At 46.5% G+C, this 21,741-nt stretch overlaps 1 protein-coding gene across 3 annotated transcripts in view; it reads right to left on the bottom strand.

The window, feature by feature from the left end:
* LOC108791255 (mesoderm induction early response protein 2-like) overlaps positions 1 to 21,741 on the bottom strand; it is a 51,234-nt gene that overhangs the window by 4,147 nt on the left and 25,346 nt on the right. For all 3 annotated transcript variants that reach the window (XM_018561687.1, XM_018561688.1, XM_018561689.1), the window contains exons 7-10: positions 9,551 to 9,632; positions 7,973 to 8,067; positions 3,363 to 3,487; positions 2,124 to 2,200 (exon numbers count right to left, since the gene is read on the bottom strand). In XM_018561687.1, coding sequence (XP_018417189.1) covers positions 2,124 to 2,200; positions 3,363 to 3,487; positions 7,973 to 8,067; positions 9,551 to 9,632 — 379 coding nt within the window. The remainder of the gene's footprint in view (positions 1 to 2,123; positions 2,201 to 3,362; positions 3,488 to 7,972; positions 8,068 to 9,550; positions 9,633 to 21,741) is intronic.

Raw genomic sequence — 21,741 nt, 5'->3', positions numbered from 1 at the left:
CGATAAGCAGAGAAGCCGTCTCCATGCTTCTCGTCACTACATGATGAGAAAGCATGGAACCGGCTTTCTGCCCAATCGGGAAGCCTGGCGCTGTGTAGTGACGCGGCAGCCGGCCTCCTGATTGGCCGGGAAGCCGGCTCCATATTCCCTCGTCATGAGGTGATGAGAGAGCATGAAGCCGGCTTCCCGGCCAATTAGAGAGCCGTGCGCTGCGTCTTTACACGTCGCCCCGCTTCCTGATTGGCCAGCTTCCCGACCAATCAGAAAACCAGGCAGCGAGTCATTACATGCTGCCCGGCTTCCTGATTGGCCGGGAACCCGGCTCCATGCAAGTGACAAGGGAGCATGGAGCCGGCTTCCTGGCCAATCAGGAAGCCGGGCAGCGTGTAATGACTTGCTGCCCGGCTTCCTGATAATGGAAGCTCGGGTATAGGGCTAGGCATTGGAGCATTTGGGTGAGTACTCGCCATCGGCACTGATACTAGTATCGGTGCATCCCTAATCTTGTGTGCCCACTTCCTGTGTCCACTGTGCGCAACATTGTCAAGAAATTTACAGCCCATGGCACTGTAGCTAATCTCCCTGGACGTGGACGGAAGAGAACAATTGATCAAAGATTGCAACGAAGGATTGTTCTAATGGTGGATAAAGACCCTCGATCAACTTCCACACAAATTCAAGCTGACCTTTAGGCACAGGGTACAACTGTGCCAGCTCGCACTATACGTCGCCATCTGAATGAAAAGGGACGCTATGGGAGGAGACCCAGGAGGACCCCACTGCTGATACAGAAACATAAAAAAGTCAGATTGGAGTTTGCCAAAACGTACCTGGAGGAAGCCAAAATCCTTTTGGGAGAATGTGCTGTGGACAGATGAAAGAAAAATGACAGCTTTTTGGTAAAGCCCATCATTCTACTGTTTTCAGAGAAAGAAATGAGGCCTTTAAAGAAAAAAAAAATACAGTCCCTACAGTCACACATGGTGGAGGTTCACTGATGTTTTGGGGTTGATTTGCTGCTTCAGGCCCTGGATGTCTTGACTGTGTGCATGGCATTATGAAATCTAAAGTCTACCAAAGAATTCCGGGGTGCAATGTAGGGCCCAGTGTCAGAAAGTTGGGTCTCAGTCAGAGGTCATGGGTCTTACAGGAGGACAATGACCCAAAGCACACGTCAAAAAGCACCCAGAAATGGTTTCAGACAAAGTGCTGGAGAGTACTGGACTGGCCAGCAATGAGTCCAGATCTGAATCCCATAGAGCGCCTGTGGAGAGATCTCAAAACAGCTGATGGGAAAAGGAACCCTTCCAATCCGAGACCTGGAGCAGCTGGCAAAAGAAGAATGGTCCAAAATTCCTGTAGAGAGGTGTAAGAAACTAATTGATGGTTATAGGAAGCGATTGATTTTAGTTATTTATTCCAAGGGCTGTGCTACCAAATATTGAGGGTGCCAATAATTTTGTCAAGTCCATTTTTGGAGTTTTGCGTGGAATGTGTCAGATTTTGCTTTTTTGTATCATACCAATACAAACAAAAGAAATAAACATGAGAATGCCTGAACATTTGTAATTGCAACAATTTTCTGTGCAAAGTGGTGCATTATGTGACAGAAATGCAGGGGTGCCGATATTTGTGGCCATGACTATGTTTAAAAAGGAAAACCTGTAGTGAGGATTTATGGAAGTTACAATTCTTGACTTCTAATACAATATCACTTTACTGTAAAGCTTGTTCATTCCCTCCTGCCCCCTCATTCAATCCTATTAACCCACCACTATGATGGGCTCCCTCAGTGGCCAATATAAATGTGTGAGAAGCAGGAAGAGGTGGTCAGGTTTCAACATTACCAGGAGTGAATAGCCTTTTTCCTAACAGCCGTTCATTTTGTCAGAGCCACAAAGTTATAGAGGAGAGTAATAAAAGGTCTGAAATGGTTGGGTGTTTTCCCAGTATGTTGACACTTTGAAGAAAGAGAATAATAGCAGGAAAAGATAGGACAGAAAGGAAGATGGAGAAGGGGTACCCATGACTGCCTAGACTTCTCTTTGTATACAAATCCATTTAATTTCCATTCACAGCGGTCCCCTAACGTACACACAAGATGGTATCAAAAATAGACCTACCTCCAACCCCTTTGTTGAATACAGAGCCACGTAGTGCATACTGACATTTTGAATTTGGCACATCACTTTCATACTCTCTGGTGAATGAAAAAAACATATTCCCTATTAGTTTACACAATAGTGTTGTTTGTAAGGACCTTTTGCACATAAGTTGTTTAGTCTAAATTTTTACTAAAATGTTAACAGTATGTGTAGAGAAAAAAATATATGCTCCACTTTTCTGACAATATAGTGCAAGGCTGAAAAATTCCAGTTCTTGATGGCAATGTACAGGCTTGAATTTTCCAGCAGTAAAGCTGCCCATACACCTTGCGATCAGACAAAACTTTTCGCCTGATGAACGAACCGTCGTACGATTTTTGTACTGCGGCCCCGATTAGCGTAAGGTTGAATCAGCAGTAATTAAAAGAAAGCACCTGAACGAATTGCGGTAATCGACTGCACGTATTTTCGTCTGCGCATGAGCAGTGTAAATTGTACGAATTTTGGACCTACAGAAACGCCACCAACCTTGCGAAAATCATACGATCGACCAAAGTTTTCTAACCTGCTGGTTAGTCAAAAATCGATTGATTGTACCGTATTAGCGGTTGTACACTGCCCATCAACCTTACGAATATCGGACGAAAACGCAATCGCATAAGAAAATCGGCCGATATTCGTAAGGTGTATGGGCAGCCTAAAGGTGCCCATAGACCTTACAACCATCGCAACACTTTTGTCTTGCGATGGTTGTAAGGTAATTAAAAAAACGTACAATCTGCCCATCTTGGACAGGCAGATCGTACTTGCGATCATCGCAAGCCCCCCCTCCCCCCACTGCTGAACGGGCAGTGTGCGCTTGCGCACAGCGGCAATTATCTTACGAGCATGCCACAAACCAGCCGAAAATCGTACGATTCTCGGCTGGTTTTTTAAACATGTTTGTAAGACAAAAGTCGTGCGACCGTACAGTAGAAACGGTCGCACGCCTTCCACACACCTTGCGATTATCGTAGGATCGCGGGATTTCCCGCGATTATCGTACGATAATCGCAAGGTGTGTGGGCACCTTAACACTAGGTCTGATTTTTGCACAAACTTTTACTGACATGTAATTGTAGAAGTCCTACACTTGTGGAGGGATCCAAATCCAGCATTTGTTCAGGGATGTTTGTTCTGGTATATGGATGAACAGTTTTTTTTTTTATAAGGAAGCAACTTTACAGAACAAAGATTTCTCGCTGTACTAATACTTACAAGGATGCTGCATTTATCAGCTGTTTTCTCCTCCCCATCCGACTCTGAGTGAAATGCTCATAGCGCTCAGACTTCTTCCAACTGTAGTAAAACTGGACACACTCCCCTACTGACCGTGTGCGCACCTGAGAGTAAATAAAAGTGGGAGTTTACATCTTGACAGAGACGCCACTAGAAAAACATAGACAGGGATGTCTTAAAATTACACTTTCAATTAAACATTTTTGTTGTCATGTGTACAGGCCTTGTATGAATCCACTCCAGGTATTTGCAGGTTTAAAAAAAAAAAGACTTTACACATTATAATAAAATCATGATATTCCCTTTAGTTAAAAAAAACAATATTAATACCACTATAAATAATTTAAAACAATGGGTCTCAATCAGTTTCTGAGTACCCTATGGGGCATTTTTTAGCAGTTACTTCAAGTGGACCTTGCACTAAAAAGTAAAGTTGGCCCCCTCCCCCATATGCAATTGCAGAGTTTCCTTTAAAATAAAAACCCTGCAGGAAAAAGTAAATGCACTTAACAGCTTCTTCCTGCAGTGCTTAGGCGTGTTTGTGTGTATGTATATACAGTAGGTATAGGAAAGAATCACCCCCCTTTAAAATTACATTTTGTTGCTTTGTAGCCTGAAATGAAGACAGGCACAGTTTTTGTTTTATCCATCTATATTTACTCAGTGCCACTTATAAGTGCCGGTTCACACCATATGCCGTTGTGATGCAGTCCGTTTATTTGACTGCTGCAGTCAAAATACATCACAATGCTTTCCTATGGTCTTTCTTGTGGTTTATGCACACTGCAATGGTGTGAATAAAGCACAAGAAAGCCCATAGGAAAGCATTGTGATGTATTTTGACTGCATCAGTCAAATAAACGGACTGCATCACAACTGCATATGGTGTGAACTGGCCCTAACATCCAAGTGAAAGATATAACACCAACATGTCAGAAAAAATTAATTCAAAAACAGAATCAAAGAGTTGGAAAAAGAATCACCCCTTCCTAAAAATGACTTGTAGGGGGGCGTGGCCAACGCATGGAGCTGAACAGTCGCACCTGAGCAGAGCTCCCGCTACAGCCCGACAAAAATTGCCGTTTTACAACCCGCATCTTCACCGAATCTTAGCCTCACTAAGCTTAGTTATGGGGAGGAAGGGCCAGCGATCATCCGGATCGAAAAAAGTGGCCTCAGGCACCCTGAAACGGTACTTAATTCCGGAACAGCATACGTCTCCCGCCACCGCTTCGCGGCCTACCACGAGGCAGCCTCCTGCGGACCGGACGGCAGCTCACGCCGCTACACACCCATCACAACTCCCGGATCCTCCAGCGACTCTGATTCCCCCTCACATGGGCCACTATCAGCCGATATGCAGGTGTCGGACGTCATGAGAGATCTCCCGACGAAATCGGACTTGGCCCACATGTTTCAGACTCTGGAATCCTCGCTCAAACAGGATCTGTCTAATGTGAGGTCTGACCTTTCACACCTACTGCCCCGGGTGGAAGAGTCGGAGACCCGCCTGGATGGCCATGATCGGGAAATCCGGGAACTCAAAGAGTCACAGCGTAAGCTGGCATTCGGGCACCGCTCTCTCCTGTACAAAGTAGAGGACCAGGAGAACCGCAACCGGCGGAATAATCTTCGGATCCGGGGACTGCCGGAAGCCACGGCGGACGCTGATCTCCCGGACTCCCTCCAAGGTATATTTAACTCCATACTAGGTCGACCGGCTACTACACCCCTCCGATTTGATAGGGCACACCGGGCCCTGCGTCTTCAGGCCCAGGTACGGGTTAACGGAGTGCTCAGCCCTTCCTTCTCCCTGGGGAATGGCACGCGGCAGGGGTGCCCTTTGTCGCCCCTGCTGTTTGCCATTTCCCTTGAACCTTTTTTGTCCACCATAACACATAACGTCAACATCGGAGGAGTGCAGGTGGGTTCCAGAGAACATAAATACGCGGCGTACGCGGATGACATTTTATTTTACATTAGTAATCCACGCATATCCCTTCCGAATTTATTAATTGAACTCAAAAAATATAATAAGCTGTCCAATTTCAAAATTAATCTCTCAAAATCCACTATTCTGAACCTGACTGTGCCCCCCGCTGAAGCTAGAGCCCTACGATCTTATTTCCCCTGGCAGTCTCATAAATTAAAGTGTCTGGGGGTTCACTATGCCCCCCGTCTGAAGGACTTATTCCGCTATAATTATATGCCAATATTGAATGAGATACGAGCAGACCTGAACCGTTAGTCCCCTCTTTACCACTCCTGGCTGGGCAGAATAAATCGTAAAAAAAAAATGACTTGTAAACTCAATCAGGTGTAGCTAATCCCCTTCTCAATGGCACACAAAGCCATTTGATTTCAAGTGTGGTCAGCTGTGGTCATTTTGATTAGCTCAGCATTTCAGTCCCTGATAGTGCAACTGAAGCAAACAATCAACTATGGGCGGCAAGGCACTGTCAAAAGATCTCCGAGATGAAGTTGTGGACAGGCACAAGTCAGGAGATGGATACAAAAAAATTCAAAGCCTTTATCAATGCATAGAAGCACAGTGAAGTCTATTGTTAAGAAGTGGAAGGTAATTGGTAGAACACAGACCCTACCTGGATCAGGACTTCGTTCCAAACTGGATGAAAGAGCCAGGAGGAAACTGGTCAGAGAGGCTACCAAGAGACCTACAGCAACTCTGAAGCAGTTGGACTAATTTATGACAATGAGTGGTCATTGTGTGCATGTGACAACAAAACCACTAATTCTCCACAAATGCGGCTTGTATGGGAGGACTGCAAGAAAAAAGCCACTACTCAAGAAAGGTCACATGCAGTCATGAGCTTTGCCAAAACACACCTTGAAGATTCAGAGGTCACATGGAAAAAGGTGTTATGGTCAGATGAGACTAAAACAATATGTCTGGTGGAAATCTAATACAGCTTACCATCCAAATAACACCGTTCCTACAGTAAAGCATGGAGGTGGTAGTATCCTGTTATGGGGTGTTTCTCTGCAGCAGGAACTGGAGATCTTGTCAGGATAGAAGGAAAAATGGATGGGGCAAAATACCGTCATATTTTTGAAGAAAATCTGCTGCCCTCTGCCAGAAAGTTATCAATGGGAAGAAAGTTTACCTTCCAACATGACAATGACCCAAAGCACACAGCAAAAATGACTACAAAGTGGTTGAAGGAGAAATAGGTGAATGTCCTTGCATGGCCCAGTCAGAGCCCAGACTTAAACCCCATTGAAAATCTGTGGAATGACTTGAAGACTGCAGTCCACAAACGGTCACCATCAAATGTAACTGAACTTGAGCAGTTCTGCAAAGAAGAGACATATACCAACAGACTAAAGGCTGTAATAAAGCAAAATGTAGTTCAACAAAATACTGACACACGGGGGTCATCCTTTTTCCAACTCAGTGATTCTGTTTTTGAATTTTGTTTATTTTTTTCCGACAAGCTGGTGTTATATCTTTCACTTGGATGTTATAAGTTGCACTGAGTAAATACAGCTGGATAAAACAAAAACTGTGTCTGTCTTTATTTCAGGCTGCAAAACAACAAAAATGTGACTATTTTAAAACAGAGGTAATTATTTTCTATACCGTGCGTGTGTGTGTATCTACATATATATTAAAACAAACATATTAAAAAAAAATAATATATATATACACACACACATACATATACACACCTTACACATATATACAGTAAAGTAATGTTTGGCCTCCTGGTATGTACTCTAGCTGTACCTTTTAGGAGGAGGTCTCAAAGTTGGGAAACTCAGATAGTGTAGAGTTATTATAATATTTGCTTATCCTGGAGATCAACTTTAAAGAAGTTTAGTCCAAAGCATGTTGGCAGTAACTGTACTGTATTTCAATATTACTTGTGAGAGAATGCTTCATTTCCTGGTAAAGCAGCAGGTGATGTTGCCATCTGTTTGTAACAATCACATCTAGCTCACTGCATTGGTGGGCCAAACTCATTCTCTGCAATAGCGAAATGTCAGAGGAAAGTTCTTGATGGGGAATTTCTGATGCCAGGTAAATGTTATCACACCACTAACATCAGGTTAAGTCTCACAATAATTGTGGTTTTGAACTCCTGGTCACCTGACATGTCACTTGGGATGCCTGGGAAATGTAAACAACACATCATTTTTAATTATTAAGCAATGCAAATGGAATCCTGAAGATGACGTTTCTGCTTATTAGTAACCTGATGTTCCATTACAGAGCATTTACTAATGCACAGGGGCAGTTTAAAATCATCGTAGAGTACAGCCACATGTGGTTCAATATGAAGCAAGTGTACAAAAAAAGAGACACCCTAACTAGACAGTTGATTTAATTATACCAGGAGATTAAGGTTGTGCTTTAAATATGTGGCTCTCAGACTATGACTTGTTCATGTAAACTATCATATCAGGATTACAACACACAGATGCTATAAACGTCAAAACACTTATGTCTGCACCAATATACAATATAAACATTAAAACATACATTAAAAGCAATGGCTCCAACTTGCTTACCATTGACACCGGCCTACATGATGTATATGTTTGTAATAATATTACAAACCTCTCACCTTGTTAGCCTGGATGAGATGGAAATTTTTCCCATACACCCGAAACCCTTGCTCAAAACTTCTACATTCATCTTCACTCCAAGCACACAGCTGACCTAGGCAAAGTAAAAAATAAAATAAAGCGTTTAACCCTTTAGCTGCCAAGCCCTCCGGAACTTTTTGCACCTCAGCTGGCCACACCATTTTTGCAATTTTTGCAAAAGTTTCTCAAATTCATATAAAACAGATACAAATACACAATTCAATTGATAAAGCACTAAAATCAGTATCTGTGCACAAAAAAAATATATTTTCTGACAAAATCTAAAAGATAATCCTGTATTGAGTTAATAAATAACAAATATTTGCAAATTTTTAATTGCGCCTTTTTGCTTAAAGGAGAACTATGGGGTCAGTGTTTTTCCCCATAGTTCTCCTTAGGGTAACGGGAGGACACAAACTAGCGTCCTCCCGTTACCTTAAGCTCAGTATACCGCGAGCTACAGCTCGCGGTATACTGAGACGCAGCAGCTGGATTGGATCCCGACGTAGATGACGGGATCCGCCCAGCTGCATGAGTGACAGCTGGTTCTACTGAGCCGACCTGTGACAGTCTCATTGTCACAGGTCGGCTAGAACTATGAGGTGAGTGAAAATCACTCATCTCATAGTTCTCCTTTAAAGGTTAAAAAAAATGAAGGAACGCAAAACTGTATAAGCGACTTATGTTAAGAATAGTTTTTGCGCTGTGTTGGTGTTGTGATAAAATGATACAGAAGTACATTTAATTGCAACACAAGATCAGACCCCTGACATTTCCCTTTTGAAATAGAAAAAGAAATTGAGGCCCTGTCCTCAATTTCTTTTTCTGCAGCCTCAGCAATCAATGAATGGGAAGCTCTCAGTACATTCATTCCCATTCCCATTCATTCACAAACCGTTGATAGTAAAATATTTACTATCAAGCAGTTTCTGAATGGGGAGGAGCCTCTGTACTGAGTGCTTCTCCCCATTGAGAAAATCATGAATGAACAGGAAGAGATGTAAATCACATCCTGTTCATTCATAACTGGGGACACATAGTACTATGTGTCCCTAGTTATTTACAAACACTGGAGTGATCAGACGATCACTCCAGTGTTTGCTCTCCACAGAGGATCGGTAATATTACTGATCTTTACCCATCCTCCGCTCGGCCACGCACACAGCCGCTGTCATCCTGAAACTGACAGGATGACATCGGCTCCGATCTCCTCACCGCCCAATCATAGTGATCGAGCGGCTCACTCCTCCGAACCCCCGCCAGACATTTTTTGGATCCCCACTGCCTCAGCCCATACAAGTGGGGGAAAGAGCAGCGGGGATCCATGCAGACACAGATCTGCAGTACTGCAAATGCCACCGCTGTAAGGCATACTGACCTGGCCATTTGGGAACAGTATGCCTTACGGCGGTGGCAGGGAAAGGGTTAAAAACATATTTGCTCTGATTTCAGCACAAGAATTCTTTGAATGCAAAAATGATTTAGCATACACGTGAAGTCTCAGGCATAGAACAAGGAACCTTGTCCTTTTATTTACTTCATTGCCAAGCCCTTACCTTGTACTACCTTGACATTAAAGTGAAGTCTTCGGAGAGCCTCTTCTGTGTGAAATCTACATTTCACCAATTCATAGAGAGCCTGTAATTAAAGGAAAACTTTCCATTAAATAGAACGAGTAATACTTTTTTGAAACAAGTGATAGAAATTAATATAAATGAATAAGAGTTGTCAAACATGGTAAAAAGGATATGTTCCAAAACACTTAAAACACATTTAATACATAGTGAGGAGAATTTATCAAAACTGCAGCAGACCAAATCTGGAGCAGCTGTGCATGGCAACCAATTAGCTTTTCTCTTTAGTTTGTTCAGTTAAGATGTGAAAATGAAAGAGAGAAGTGGATTGGTTATATAATCTTTTTATCTAGCCAACGACTGTGTTTATGTCTGTTATTATTTACTACCAGCAAAAAGATTAAATTGAATCTTGGATGGAAAAAAAACAGCTATCCTTATTGTAAACCTTAGTGAATTGTGTCTAGTCTGTTTTGTTGTCAGATACTACTTCTGATTACAACGTGCATATGAAATTTCCAGCACATAGTGAGCAACAGAGCACTAATGAAAACCTGCTTTAAACATCTGAACAGTTTGGTGGTCTTTGGCAAACAAACTGCCATTAGTGACAGCCAAATATTTTACATTTGGACTCATCAGTCCAGAGCACCTGGTGCCATTTTTCTGCACACCAGTTCTTGTGTTTTTGTGCAATGGCGAACTGCTTGTCATGCAGAGGTATGGCTTTCTAGCTCCAAGACTGCAAGGAACTGTAGGTGGGTGTACCAGGGTCACTCTGGTTTCTTCCAAGTCTGACTGAATAGTGCTCATTGACATCTCTTGTTAGTATAAAGGTGCCCATACACTGCTCGATTCTCGTACGAGAATCGGGCGAAATCCCGCGATCGTACGAGAATCGAGCAGTGTGAACTAAGACGTGCAACCGTTTCTACTGTATGGTCGCACGTCTTTTGTCAAGCCAACATGCTCGAAAACCCGCCGAGAATCGTACGATTCTCGGCGGGTTTCTAGCCTGCTCGCCCAATAGCTGCGGAACGGGCCGGTGTGCGCACGCGCACACTGCCCATTCTGCATTGCCGTCATCGGAAGCCCGCCCCTCAGCGGGGCGGGCTTTCGATGATCGCAAGTACGATCTGCCCGTCCAAGGTGGGCAGATCGTACGGGCTTTCAAGAAGCATACGACCATCGCAAGACAAAAGTCTTGCGATGGTCGTAAGGTGTATGGGCACCTTAAGCATGGCTTTTTATCACCAGTTTCATTCCTCCCACACATCTGATTCCATTTGATTTAATGATTGTATTCATCATGCTATCTGGTTGATCATTAGTATCTGGTGTAGTATAATTGTTTAACCCCTTAACCAGTTGACATCCGGGGTGTTAAACCCCCTTCCCATCCAGGCCATTTTTCAGTATTCAGCGCTGCAGTACTTTGACTGACATTTATTCCGTCATGCAGCGCTGTACTGAAATGAATTTTATACCCTTTTTTGGGGACACATAGAGCTTTATTTTGGTGGTATTTATTCACCACTGGGGTTTTTATTTTTTAATATATTAGGGAAAAACTACAGATTTTTTTTTAAAAAAACAGTTCCCCCTATATTAAATTTGTACGGCTGTAGTAACGAGCGGGTCTTTCCTGCCCGTGCGCGCGCTAGGGAGCGCACACGAGCAGGAAAAAAATGCCGTCTGGCGACGGCAACCCGCAGATGCGAGTCAGCCGTCCGTCCGTTTTTTCTTAACGGGCGGACGGCAAGAGGTTAAGGACCAAGCTTCAGATGCTTGTCTTTCAGTTACGGAACAAAGCAGTTTTTGCTGTGTGTGTGTTCAACCGCAATTTCCAACTTTCTCATTTATTGCACCAACACATATATACCGTGTTTTAAAGAACAAAAGGGGCTTTATTTTGATGTGACATATATACATTTTCATATAGTGTATGAGGGAAGCTTAAAACTGTAAGGACCCATGATGGAATAATTCCGTTGTAGATCTTTTTAGTCATCCTCCTATATGGAAATTTTTATGGTCATATGACTTTTCAGGCAAATGTGTTAAAGTGGAACTATGGTCTAAACCGAAAGTTACATATATGATGTAGTCTGTCAATATCAGTAACACAGCATTTTTTGTTTTTCTGAGTCCACCTACTCTGGCTACCCTGTCCACAGGGTGCCACCACTGCTGTATGTTTTTACTGGAGAATAACCAACATTGTCACCCTGTTTAAGGAAGTGGAAAAAAAATGGAAAATTGTATTCATACTGACCAGCAATTTTCCTTTCCTGTCTAGCTCCATAGCAGCACACTAATGGTTAATCACTCTCTCCTCCCACCTATCAGGATCGTATCTAATAAATTTTGCCCAGCTATCCCATCCCACCGTTCTGTAGCTATCCGACTGCATGGGTGGGAATTGTGCTGCCATGGCGCTAGACAGGAAAGGAAAATTGCTGGTAAGAATGAATACAATTTTTTGGTTTTCCTGTCAGCTCCATGTCAGCACACTAATGGCAAATAACTTGCTACACACACGGGGAGAATGCCAGTCAATATTTAATCAATGAGAGTTTGCCGCAGCTGAAAGCACTGTATGGCCAAAATCAACAGTAGTCAGTGCCGCTGAGTCAATACAATAATGGGACATGAAAGTATGAACAGACGACCTTGTGGCAGCTTTACAAATCTTCTCCAAGGACACTCGGCACGCCGCTGCCCAAGACGTCGACACACTTCTGGTTGAGTGCGCAGAGACCCCCTCCGGTATAGGCAAATTTTTGGCTTTGTAGGCCAAGGTGATGGCCCGGACAACCCATGAGGCGATGAGTCTACACGATGCCTTAGAGCCCTTCCTGGCACCTGAAGGAATGACAGAAAGATAATCTGTGGTTCTGATTTCGGCAGTAGATGCAATATACGCTTTTAGCGCACTTGCCACATCCAAGCGATGCACCTGTTCACCATCCGCAGACTGGAAGGTAGGCAAGACGTTTGAAACGACTTTACAACTCTGTTGGCTAGAAACGTAGTGAAGGTTTCTTTAAACCCTAATGCCGCCAGTTTAGAAACCGTCCAGGCTGAAGATATTGCCACCAGAAAGGCCACTTTCAAGGTGAGCTGCCAGAGAGATATTCGTCCTTCAAACGCATCGGAGGCCAGAAAATCCAGTATTAAAGGCAGATCCCATTTAGCGAATATCAGACACTAGTCTGAGTCCCGTTAAAGCCGAAATCGCTGAGACCTGTCCCTTGAGGAAACTAATACTGAGACCCATGTCCAACCTGATGTGGAGGAGTTTCAACACATGAGATATCTCAGAGGCAAAATCCTGGAACTTTTTCCAAACTCTGTTGTATGTGGTTCGTACTGTGTTTCCGAGAGCATAAGAGCGTGTTGACAAGTTTAGCAGAACAACCGAGACTCAAGAGTCTCCTCCTCTCAAGATCCAGGCCGTAAAAAACAAAGCTTGGCTTGTGCAGGATGAAGGATTGGGCCCCGAGATAGAAGATTCACCAGGGACGGCAATGGAAACGGAGTCTGTGTGCTCATCCGGTGAAGCAGGGGATACCACGGCCTCCTGGGCCAGTTGGGAATGACCGCCAGGACGGTCACTGGTTCCCTCCGGAGCCTTCTCAGAAAACCGTGAATGAGTGGAACCGGGGGAAAGGCATACGCTGTGTGGATTGACCACTTCGCTGTCAAGGCATCCGTGGCTATCGCCAGTGGGCAAGGAAACCTCAAGTAGAACCTGTTCAACTTGTAGTTGGCTGGGGATGCAAATAGATCTATTTCCGAACAAAATGCCCAAGTCGTCAATTGATGGAACACTTGAGGAAGAAGCGACCATTCGTTATTGTCCAGTGTGACCCTGGAAAGGTAATCCGCATGTTGGTTGAGGGGCCAGGTGCATATACAGCGGACAGGTAGAGAAGATGGACCGTGGCCCATTCCAAAATCGGAGTCACTTCCTTCATTAAGGAGATGTAGGTCACCGCCGTGTTGTGGTCTATTTTCAACAGAACAGCTTTGCCCAGAACCAGACTGTAGAAGGCAAGTAGCGCCTGAAACACCGTCCTCAATTCCAAAATATTGGAGACCATCACTTTTGCGGGAAATGTCCACTGAGCCTGAGCCACTTGACCCGCACAGCTGGCTCCCCAGCCTTACTCGCTGGCGTCCGTGGAGATCATCACCCACTCCGTCGGATATAGCGACTGGCAACGGAGTAGATTCTGTTCTTCCAGCCACCAGACGACGTCCTCCTTCATTCGGTTTGTGACTCAAATCAATTGAGCGAGGTCCTCCGATTCCCACTGCTTCAAAAAATCCATCTGAAAGGGGCAAGACCTCCACTGAGCCCATTTGACCATTGGAATGGTGGATATCATGGTGCCCACTACTTGCAGGCACTGAGTGGCTGAAAGAAAAACGGACGATAGGACCGGTTATAATAGACTCAAAATGAACGGGATATTTTCTGCAGGAAGGGTGACTGAATTATGCACAGTATCTACAATGGCACCCAGGTACACGAGGCCCTGTGTGGGGGAAAAGGTGGCTCTTCTCCTGATTGATCAGCCACCCGAACTGCTCCAGAATGGAAACCACCAGTGTGAGGTGTGATAGCAGTGTTGCTCGACTTTGGTGCAAGAGAAGAATATAGTCGAGAATTTAAACATTCTAAAAGGAGACACCTCAAGTAATATGGAAATATAACGGTCCCTGTGCCAACAAATGGCCTCTGTGACTCGGGCCCTCGATGAAATAAAGGATGGGAATTTTCAGCTGGACGGGCGAGTCACTGCTATGGCCAATGCCTCTATCCTGGACCCCGTGCAACCAGCGGAAGTCCCAACAACACCTTCTCCCGTGCCTGAACCCCGTGTTCCTACGCCCGAACGCTTCTCAGGAGATCGCCACAAGTTCCGGGCCTTCAGGAACGCCTGCCGCCTATATTTTGCCCTGCAATCTCGGACCTTCTCTTCTGAGACCACGAAAGTTGGGTATGTTATTGCCCTACTATCAGGTGAACCCCAGTCATGGGCCCATCACTTGCTGGAAAAAGAAAATCCAATCCTGAATTCTCTTTCCACCTTCTTTGGCGCAATGGCACAACTGTACGATGATCCCCAACGCACCACGACAGCAGAAACCATCCTCCACTCCCTGCTACAAGGCAGACGCCCAGTGGAGGACTATGTGTCGGAATTCCGCAAATGGGGGCCAACACGGCCTGGAACGACGCTGCTCTTCGACATCAGTTCTGCCTGGGTTTGTGTGAAACCTTAAAGGATGAACTGGCTCGCCAAGCCCCTCCTGACTCTGGAAAATCTCATCCAGCTATCCATTCAATTGGACCGAAGGGTACGGGAGCGACGTCAGGAACGGGCCGGTGTCACCCGTCCTACATGGATGTTACCCAGGGTTCCCATGGCCCCCTCCAGTCGATCTAGTGACGCTCCTGCTGGTCCACGCCACTCTGAACAGGAACCCATGCAACTTGGTCTCGTCAGAGCCCCGCTCTCCCCGGAAGAACGACAACGCCGTAGACGTGACAACTTATGTTTATATTGTGGAGACTCGGGGCACTTCGTAAACGGATGTCCCGTCAGACCCCGTAAGTTACACAGACCTATGTTTGCATCTACCTATAAAAACAACTTGGGTCATCTGACTCTTTTCCTCCAGTTCCCGGGAACGACCATCCACGTCTCAGCTATCGTTGATTCTGGAGCTTGTAGCTGTTTCATCGACCACCATTTCACCCAGCTGCACCATATACCCCTTCAGCCCAAAGCACAGCCTTTGATCATCCAGTTGGCGGATGGATCTACACCCAGCTCTGGGCCGATCACCCATGAGACCTGCCAACTACTAGCCCGTACCGAAACAGAACACCTGGAGTTACTAAGGCTCGATGTCATCTCATCTCCAATGTTTCCTATCATCCTGGGGTTACCATGGTTACAACAACATGAACCACAGATTGACTGGGGCACCGGTACCATGACATTCTCTTCCCCCTATTGTCATCAACATTGTTATGCACAAACGAACAACCTGGCGATACACTCAGACCCCTGCCTGTCTCTCCACTCCGTTCCTCAAGATTATCAAGAGTTTCGAGATGTATTCTAAAAAAGGCGGCTGACTCTCTCCCTCCACAACGTCCATATGACTGTCCCATTGAGCTGTTGCCCGGACCCCCTATTCCGTTTGGGCAAATCTACCCCTTGTCTGAACCGGAATTGGAAACCCTTCATCTATACATTGACAACAATCTTGCCAAGGGGTTCATCCAGCCGTCAACTTCCCCCGCTGGAGCGGGCATCTTCTTTGTGGAGAACAAGGAGCTTTCCCTTCGCCCCTGTATCGATTATCGGGAACTGAATGCCATTACCGCCAAGAACCGGTACCCATTGCCCCTCGTTCCTGAGCTCTTCCAACGGTTTCGCAGCTCTAAGGTCTTCTCCAAGCTTGATCTCAGAGGGGCCTACAATCTGGTGCGGTTCAGAGAGGGCGATGAGTGGAAGACCGCCTTCCGCACTAGAGTTGGGCACTTCGAATATCTTGTCATGCCCTTTGGGCTCTGTAACGCCCCTGCCACCTTCCAACATTTTGTGAATGATATTTTTCGGGACTATCTGGACTTTTTCATGATCGTTTATCTGGATGACATCTTGGTGTTTTCTCCCACACTCGAGGCCCACCGGATCCATATGTGCCAAGTACTTGCCCGTCTGCGCACCCACAAGTTGTATGCCAAGGCGGAAAAGTGTGAGTTCCATAAAGGCTCCATTCAGTTCCTCGGACTGATCATATTCCCGTGGGCATCTCCATGGACCCGCAGAAGGTGACAGCTGTTCTTGACTGGCCGGTGCCGTTGGACCGTAAAGGAGTGCAACGGTTCATTGGCTTTGCCAACTTCTACCGGAGATTCATTCGGGGCTTCTCCTCCATCGTTGCCCCCATCACTAGGCTCACTAGGATGGGCCCCCGGTTTGAGTGGTCCCCAGAGGCTCAGGCTGCCTTCGATGAATTGAAACGTTTATTCACCTCTGCTCCTGTGTTGCTGCACCCTGAACCGCCCTTGCCTTACGTATTGGAGGTGGATGCCTCTGAAGCTGCGGTGGGGGCCGTCCTCTCACAACGCCACTTGGGTACAGCACAAATGCACCCCGTGGCCTATTTCTCCCGGGAAACTGTCACCGGCTGAAGCCAACTATGATGTGGGGGATCGGGAGCTCCTTGCCATTAAGTCAGCCCTAGAGGAATGGAGGTACCTCCTCGAAGGGGCGGCCCAACCAATCCTGGTCTACACCGACTACAAAAACCTGGAATACCTACGCTCGGCAAAACGACTAAGGCCCAGACAGGCCAGATGGGCTCTCTTTTTCACTCGCTTCAACCTCAATATCACCTACCTACCACCTACCTGGATCTAAGAATGTCAAACCCGATGCTCTGTCCAGGATGTACCACTTATCCGAAGACCCAAGGTCCACTGACACAATACTTTCTGCCCGCAGCTTCCTCCTGATAGGAGCTGACTTGCTCTCCAATTTAAAATAAGCTTCCTCGACTGACGTCTTACCCCTGGAATAGCGCTAACAGAGAAACAGGGCATATATCTACACGGTCAGGCAGTGTTTGTACCTACACAAGTACGGATGCAGGTCCTCAAATTGTGCCATGATAACTTATTGGCTGGACATTTTGGCAACACCAAAACTCTAGACCTGCTTCGTAGGTCATTCTGGTGGCCTACTCTGAAGAGCGACTGTCAGTCATATGTGCGATCTTGCAAGGTGTCTGCTCGGAGTAAACCAGAGAGGAAAAGGCCATGGGGTTTGTTACTACACCCCTTACCCATTCCGCCCCGGCCTTGGGAAAGACTGAGCATGGACTTTATTGTTGAACTTCCCCCTTCAGAGGGATATTCATCTATCTTTGTTGTCGTTGACCGATTGACCAAGATGGCCCACTTCGTGCCCATGATCGGTACGCCTACAGCCCCGGAGACGGCACATACTTTTATCAAGGAGATTGTCCGCCTCCATGGCGTCCCTGACAGCATCGTGTCGGATCGTGGGGTCCAGTTCACCTCCCGATTCTGGAAAGAAATGTGCACCTCATTGGGGATAGAATGCTGTTTCTGCTCCGCTTACCACCCTCAATCTAATGGCCAGACAGAACGCACTAAATCAGACCCTTGAGCAGTACCTGCGCTGCTTCTCCTCTTTCACCCATGATAATTGGGCCTCGCTTCTGCCTTGTGCGTAGTTTGCATACAACTACTCCGTGCACTCAGCTATGGGGCAGACCCCATTCTTTGCCAATTCTGGATATCGCCCCTCTTTTTCTCCAGTATTACCGATGGGTTCCGCTGTACCGGCTGTCCACGACAGGATTAAGTCGCTCCATGATAACCTTGAAGTGTTGCGGGCCGCCATGTCGAAGGCACAAGCAGACAACAAGACCCGTTTTGACCAAAAGAGGAGAGGTGATCTCGACCTACAGCAAGGCCTGGTTGTCCATGCTACATCTACGGCTTGCTTGTCCATCCAAAAAATTAGCTCCACCGATTTGTCGGCCCGTTTACGGTCTTGAGGAGGATCAATCCTGTCGCTTATGAGCTCCAGTTGCCCGCTTCCTATCGGATCCACCCTGTCTTCCACGCCTCTCTTCTTAAAGCAGTGGCCACTGATGCCTTCGGGGACAGGGGTGATGTGCCACTACCTCCTTCAATCATTGATGGTGCTGAGGAGTACGAAGTTGAAGCTGTTCTGGACTGTCGTGGAAGGGGTAGGAACCGATGATTCCTCATCAAATGGAAAGGGTATGGTCCCGAAGAGAATTCCTGGGAGCCCGAGTCCCACGTCCATGCTCCCGACTTGATCCGTAGATTTTTTCAGAGGCCTCCTGGTCGTCCAGCCCGAGTCGGCATCCGGAGGCTGCCTGTTCGGGGGGCTCTGTCAGAGACCTGCTGCTTCTGCGCATGCGCCAAGCCGGGGTTCCCGTAATGGGCCTGTGCGCATGTGCGCGCCAAGGACTGTCCACAGAAGAACGCTCTCCAAAAGGCTCACAGGAAGTGACACTCTCCAAAAGGCTCACAGGAAGTGACGCTCTCCAAAAGACTCACAGGAAGTGATGCTCTCCAAAAGGCTCATAGCAAGTGACACTCTCCAAATCATTTCCTTCACTATTTAAACCCAGACTCCACACCTACTCATTGCTGGATTGTCTCTTCAACCGCCCTGACGTCTCCTGATCCTTGTTTCCAGTACCCTTGATTATCGACCCGGATTGACTTTGACCTTGTTTGCCTACAGGCTGCCTTTGACCTCGGAACGTTTGACCATTCTTGTTTGCCTATACCCTTGACCTCGGATTGCTTCACTGGACTGCCTACGCCTTCTCCTTTTGTACTTGCTCTGCCTGCTCGGTGTGACCTCGGCCTGTTGACCTCGGATATCAAGATTTACAAGACCCTGCCGCAAAACCAAGGAGTGGCCTGCACGGTGGAACCGCCTCTGGCCCTCCTGCCACTCACTGTCTATAAGGACTCTGTCCCCAATACCAGAGTCCCTAGGACACGAGCTGCAAAGGAATCCTCCTCCTACATCCAGTCTCCGCACAGGTACGTGATACCAGCTTCCGCGCTGTCCACCCAGGCTTCAAGGGCCTTAGATGTCGCAGCTAAGGCGACAGCAGGGCTGCAAGCACCCCCCCGCTCATGAATAGCCCTCTTTAAGGTCCAGATCAGCCCGTCTGTCAAGCACGTCCTTAAAGGTGATGGCATCATCGAGTGGTATGGTGACATGTCTAGCTAGTCGCATTAGTGCAGCGTCTACGACAGGCGATTCCTCAAAATGTTTAACCTCCTCCTTTTTGAAGGGATACAGTTTGGCAAAACGGTTGCGAAACGAAGATTTCCTCTCCACCGGATTCCATTCCTCCGAGATAATATCTTTAATCTCATCCAGAAAAGGAAAATAAAGCATTTCCTTTCTAACATGCTTAAAGTATCGCCTCTTTTTCTCAGGCTGTTCTTCGGTGCCTTCCCATAGGAGAGCTTGCCTGACCGCCTTAACAAAGGGCTGCACAAGAGAAAAATCAAAGCCATCCAATTGCTCACCTTCCTCTTCTGATGACGAGCCCGAATGGTCCTCAAGGGGGTCATCCCACCGGGTGCTAGTATTGGCTCCTGAGGGACCTGGTCTAGGATCCGAGCCTTGTACTGCGCCTGGCGCAGTTTGAGAGTGAGGAGTAGCATTGGCAGAAAATTCCCTTAGTGTATCCTGAAAAACCTTTTTCATCATTGACAAAACTTGATGGTTATCAGCATCTCTATCTCTTGTAGCTTCCATGAAGCAATTCTCACAGGCTGTCTTGCCGGGCAAAGCCAAATTAGGACAGGCCCAGCACCCGCCAGGGAGAGGTTGAGGATGATGCGCATTGTCCAGATGGCAAGTGGCACTCCGCTGATTTACAGATGAAGATCTCCTCCTACACTGACGGTGTGAACGCCTTTCCCCAGAGGGGGATCTTCGCCTGCTAGTGGTAGAAGAATGGCGACGTTCTTTGGAACGGAGCGAATCAGATCTAGAAGAGCTGTGACAAAAAACATAAAAGTGGGGGCTGATTTGTGAGTTGAGGCCAGAGGTGTCTATTAGACCGCCTGTCGCTTTAAGAAAAAAAGTGAGTCATTGCTTACTTTCTTTGCCTATGATGGTGTTTTGGGGGGGGGGTCAGTCTGTCTAAAGGCATGCTGTGGAAGAAAAACGCATGTCACAACCACTTGCGACAAGGTATATCTTTTTAAGAATAAGCAACATACAAGAAAAAACTTGTATAGAGTAATTGCATCAGTACCTGAAGCGAGGAGCGATTCCAGTGACCGAATAAGAGCACCAAGAGCTTGTCAGCAGAGCACAGAGGGTACTTGTGCCAGCATCCGACAGGGGAGAAGAGCGGCCGCAAGTAATAGCAGTAGGATGTTTTAAATCGGCCGCTCGTTTCGTAGCTCCGCCCCCGACACATTCACGCTCCTTGGGGGCGTTCGCGCATGTGCCGTAGTGGACTTCCACGTTCCAGCGGCCGAAAGCACCGGTGGAACATACAGCGGCCGGAGACACACATAGCGCACAGAAAGAGACCCCATGCCCAGCCATAACAGGAATCCAGGTCCCTTGGCACAGCCCCGTCGACCATCAGCGGGGCTCCCAAAGTCTTCTAGCTTTAGAGAATCCAGGGGACTTAACCGTATGCAGACGAACAATAAGGATTTTATCCCTGCAAGGTAAGCTACAACTCTGATGCAGGAGGAAAAAAACGGTGGAATGGGATAGCTGGGCAAAATGTATTAGTTACAATTCTGATAGGTGGGAGGAGAGAGGGATTAACTATTAAGGCTGTGACACACTGCAGGCGTAGCGATGAAAAGCAAAGCGAAAAAACTGCAACCTTCCACTTCACACCACACTGCAGCGCAGCTTGTTGGCACTGTAGTTTGTACTGTATTTTTTCATGGTTACCTCTACAGATTCTGCTTGTCTACAGAGTGGCTAAAACAGGTCGATTTTGGGACAGTGGTGGATAGCCAGGACCCAGTCGCAGCTGCAAACGCTACACCCTGGCTGTTCTGCCACTGGCTCCAGGCTGTAGAGAGACTACAAGTTTCCGCAACACATTATATAGCAATGGAGAACAATATTTAGCCGAAGCCTCTCCAGGGCTGCGTGCAGGCAGCGGATGTCACCAGTACTGTGTGGGCGGCAGGAAGAAGGAGGTGTACATGTGGGGCCTGACCAGTGTTGTGTACTTGCGCCGGGAAGGTCCCCACAAGGCTACCGTAAGGTCTCCAGCAAGTGCAAGACCTTACGGCAGCTGAAATAATTAAAACATTTAAAGTGCCATTATAAGCTTTATTGGGGCATTTTTTGGAGTAGAGTACTCATGAAAATGCCTAGTATCAGCAACAATACCAATACTGTTATTGATATTGGTGCATCCCCAGTCAGTGCTGTTTTGGGAAAGGGGGATATACTTCATATATGGTGGGAGGTCAACATGTTATGGCTGATTGGTGTAAATGCCATGATTTAATTATTTAATGTTTAATTATTTAATTAATAAATATTCTTTGTTAATTATGAAACATTTCA

The sequence above is a fragment of the Nanorana parkeri genome, unplaced genomic scaffold, assembly GCF_000935625.1.
Source record: "Nanorana parkeri isolate BGI_ZX_2015 unplaced genomic scaffold, ASM93562v1 scaffold537, whole genome shotgun sequence".
Taxonomy (NCBI): Eukaryota; Metazoa; Chordata; class Amphibia; order Anura; family Dicroglossidae; genus Nanorana; species Nanorana parkeri.
Note: the sequence above shows the minus strand (reverse complement) of the source record. Positions and strands in the feature narration are given on the sequence as shown.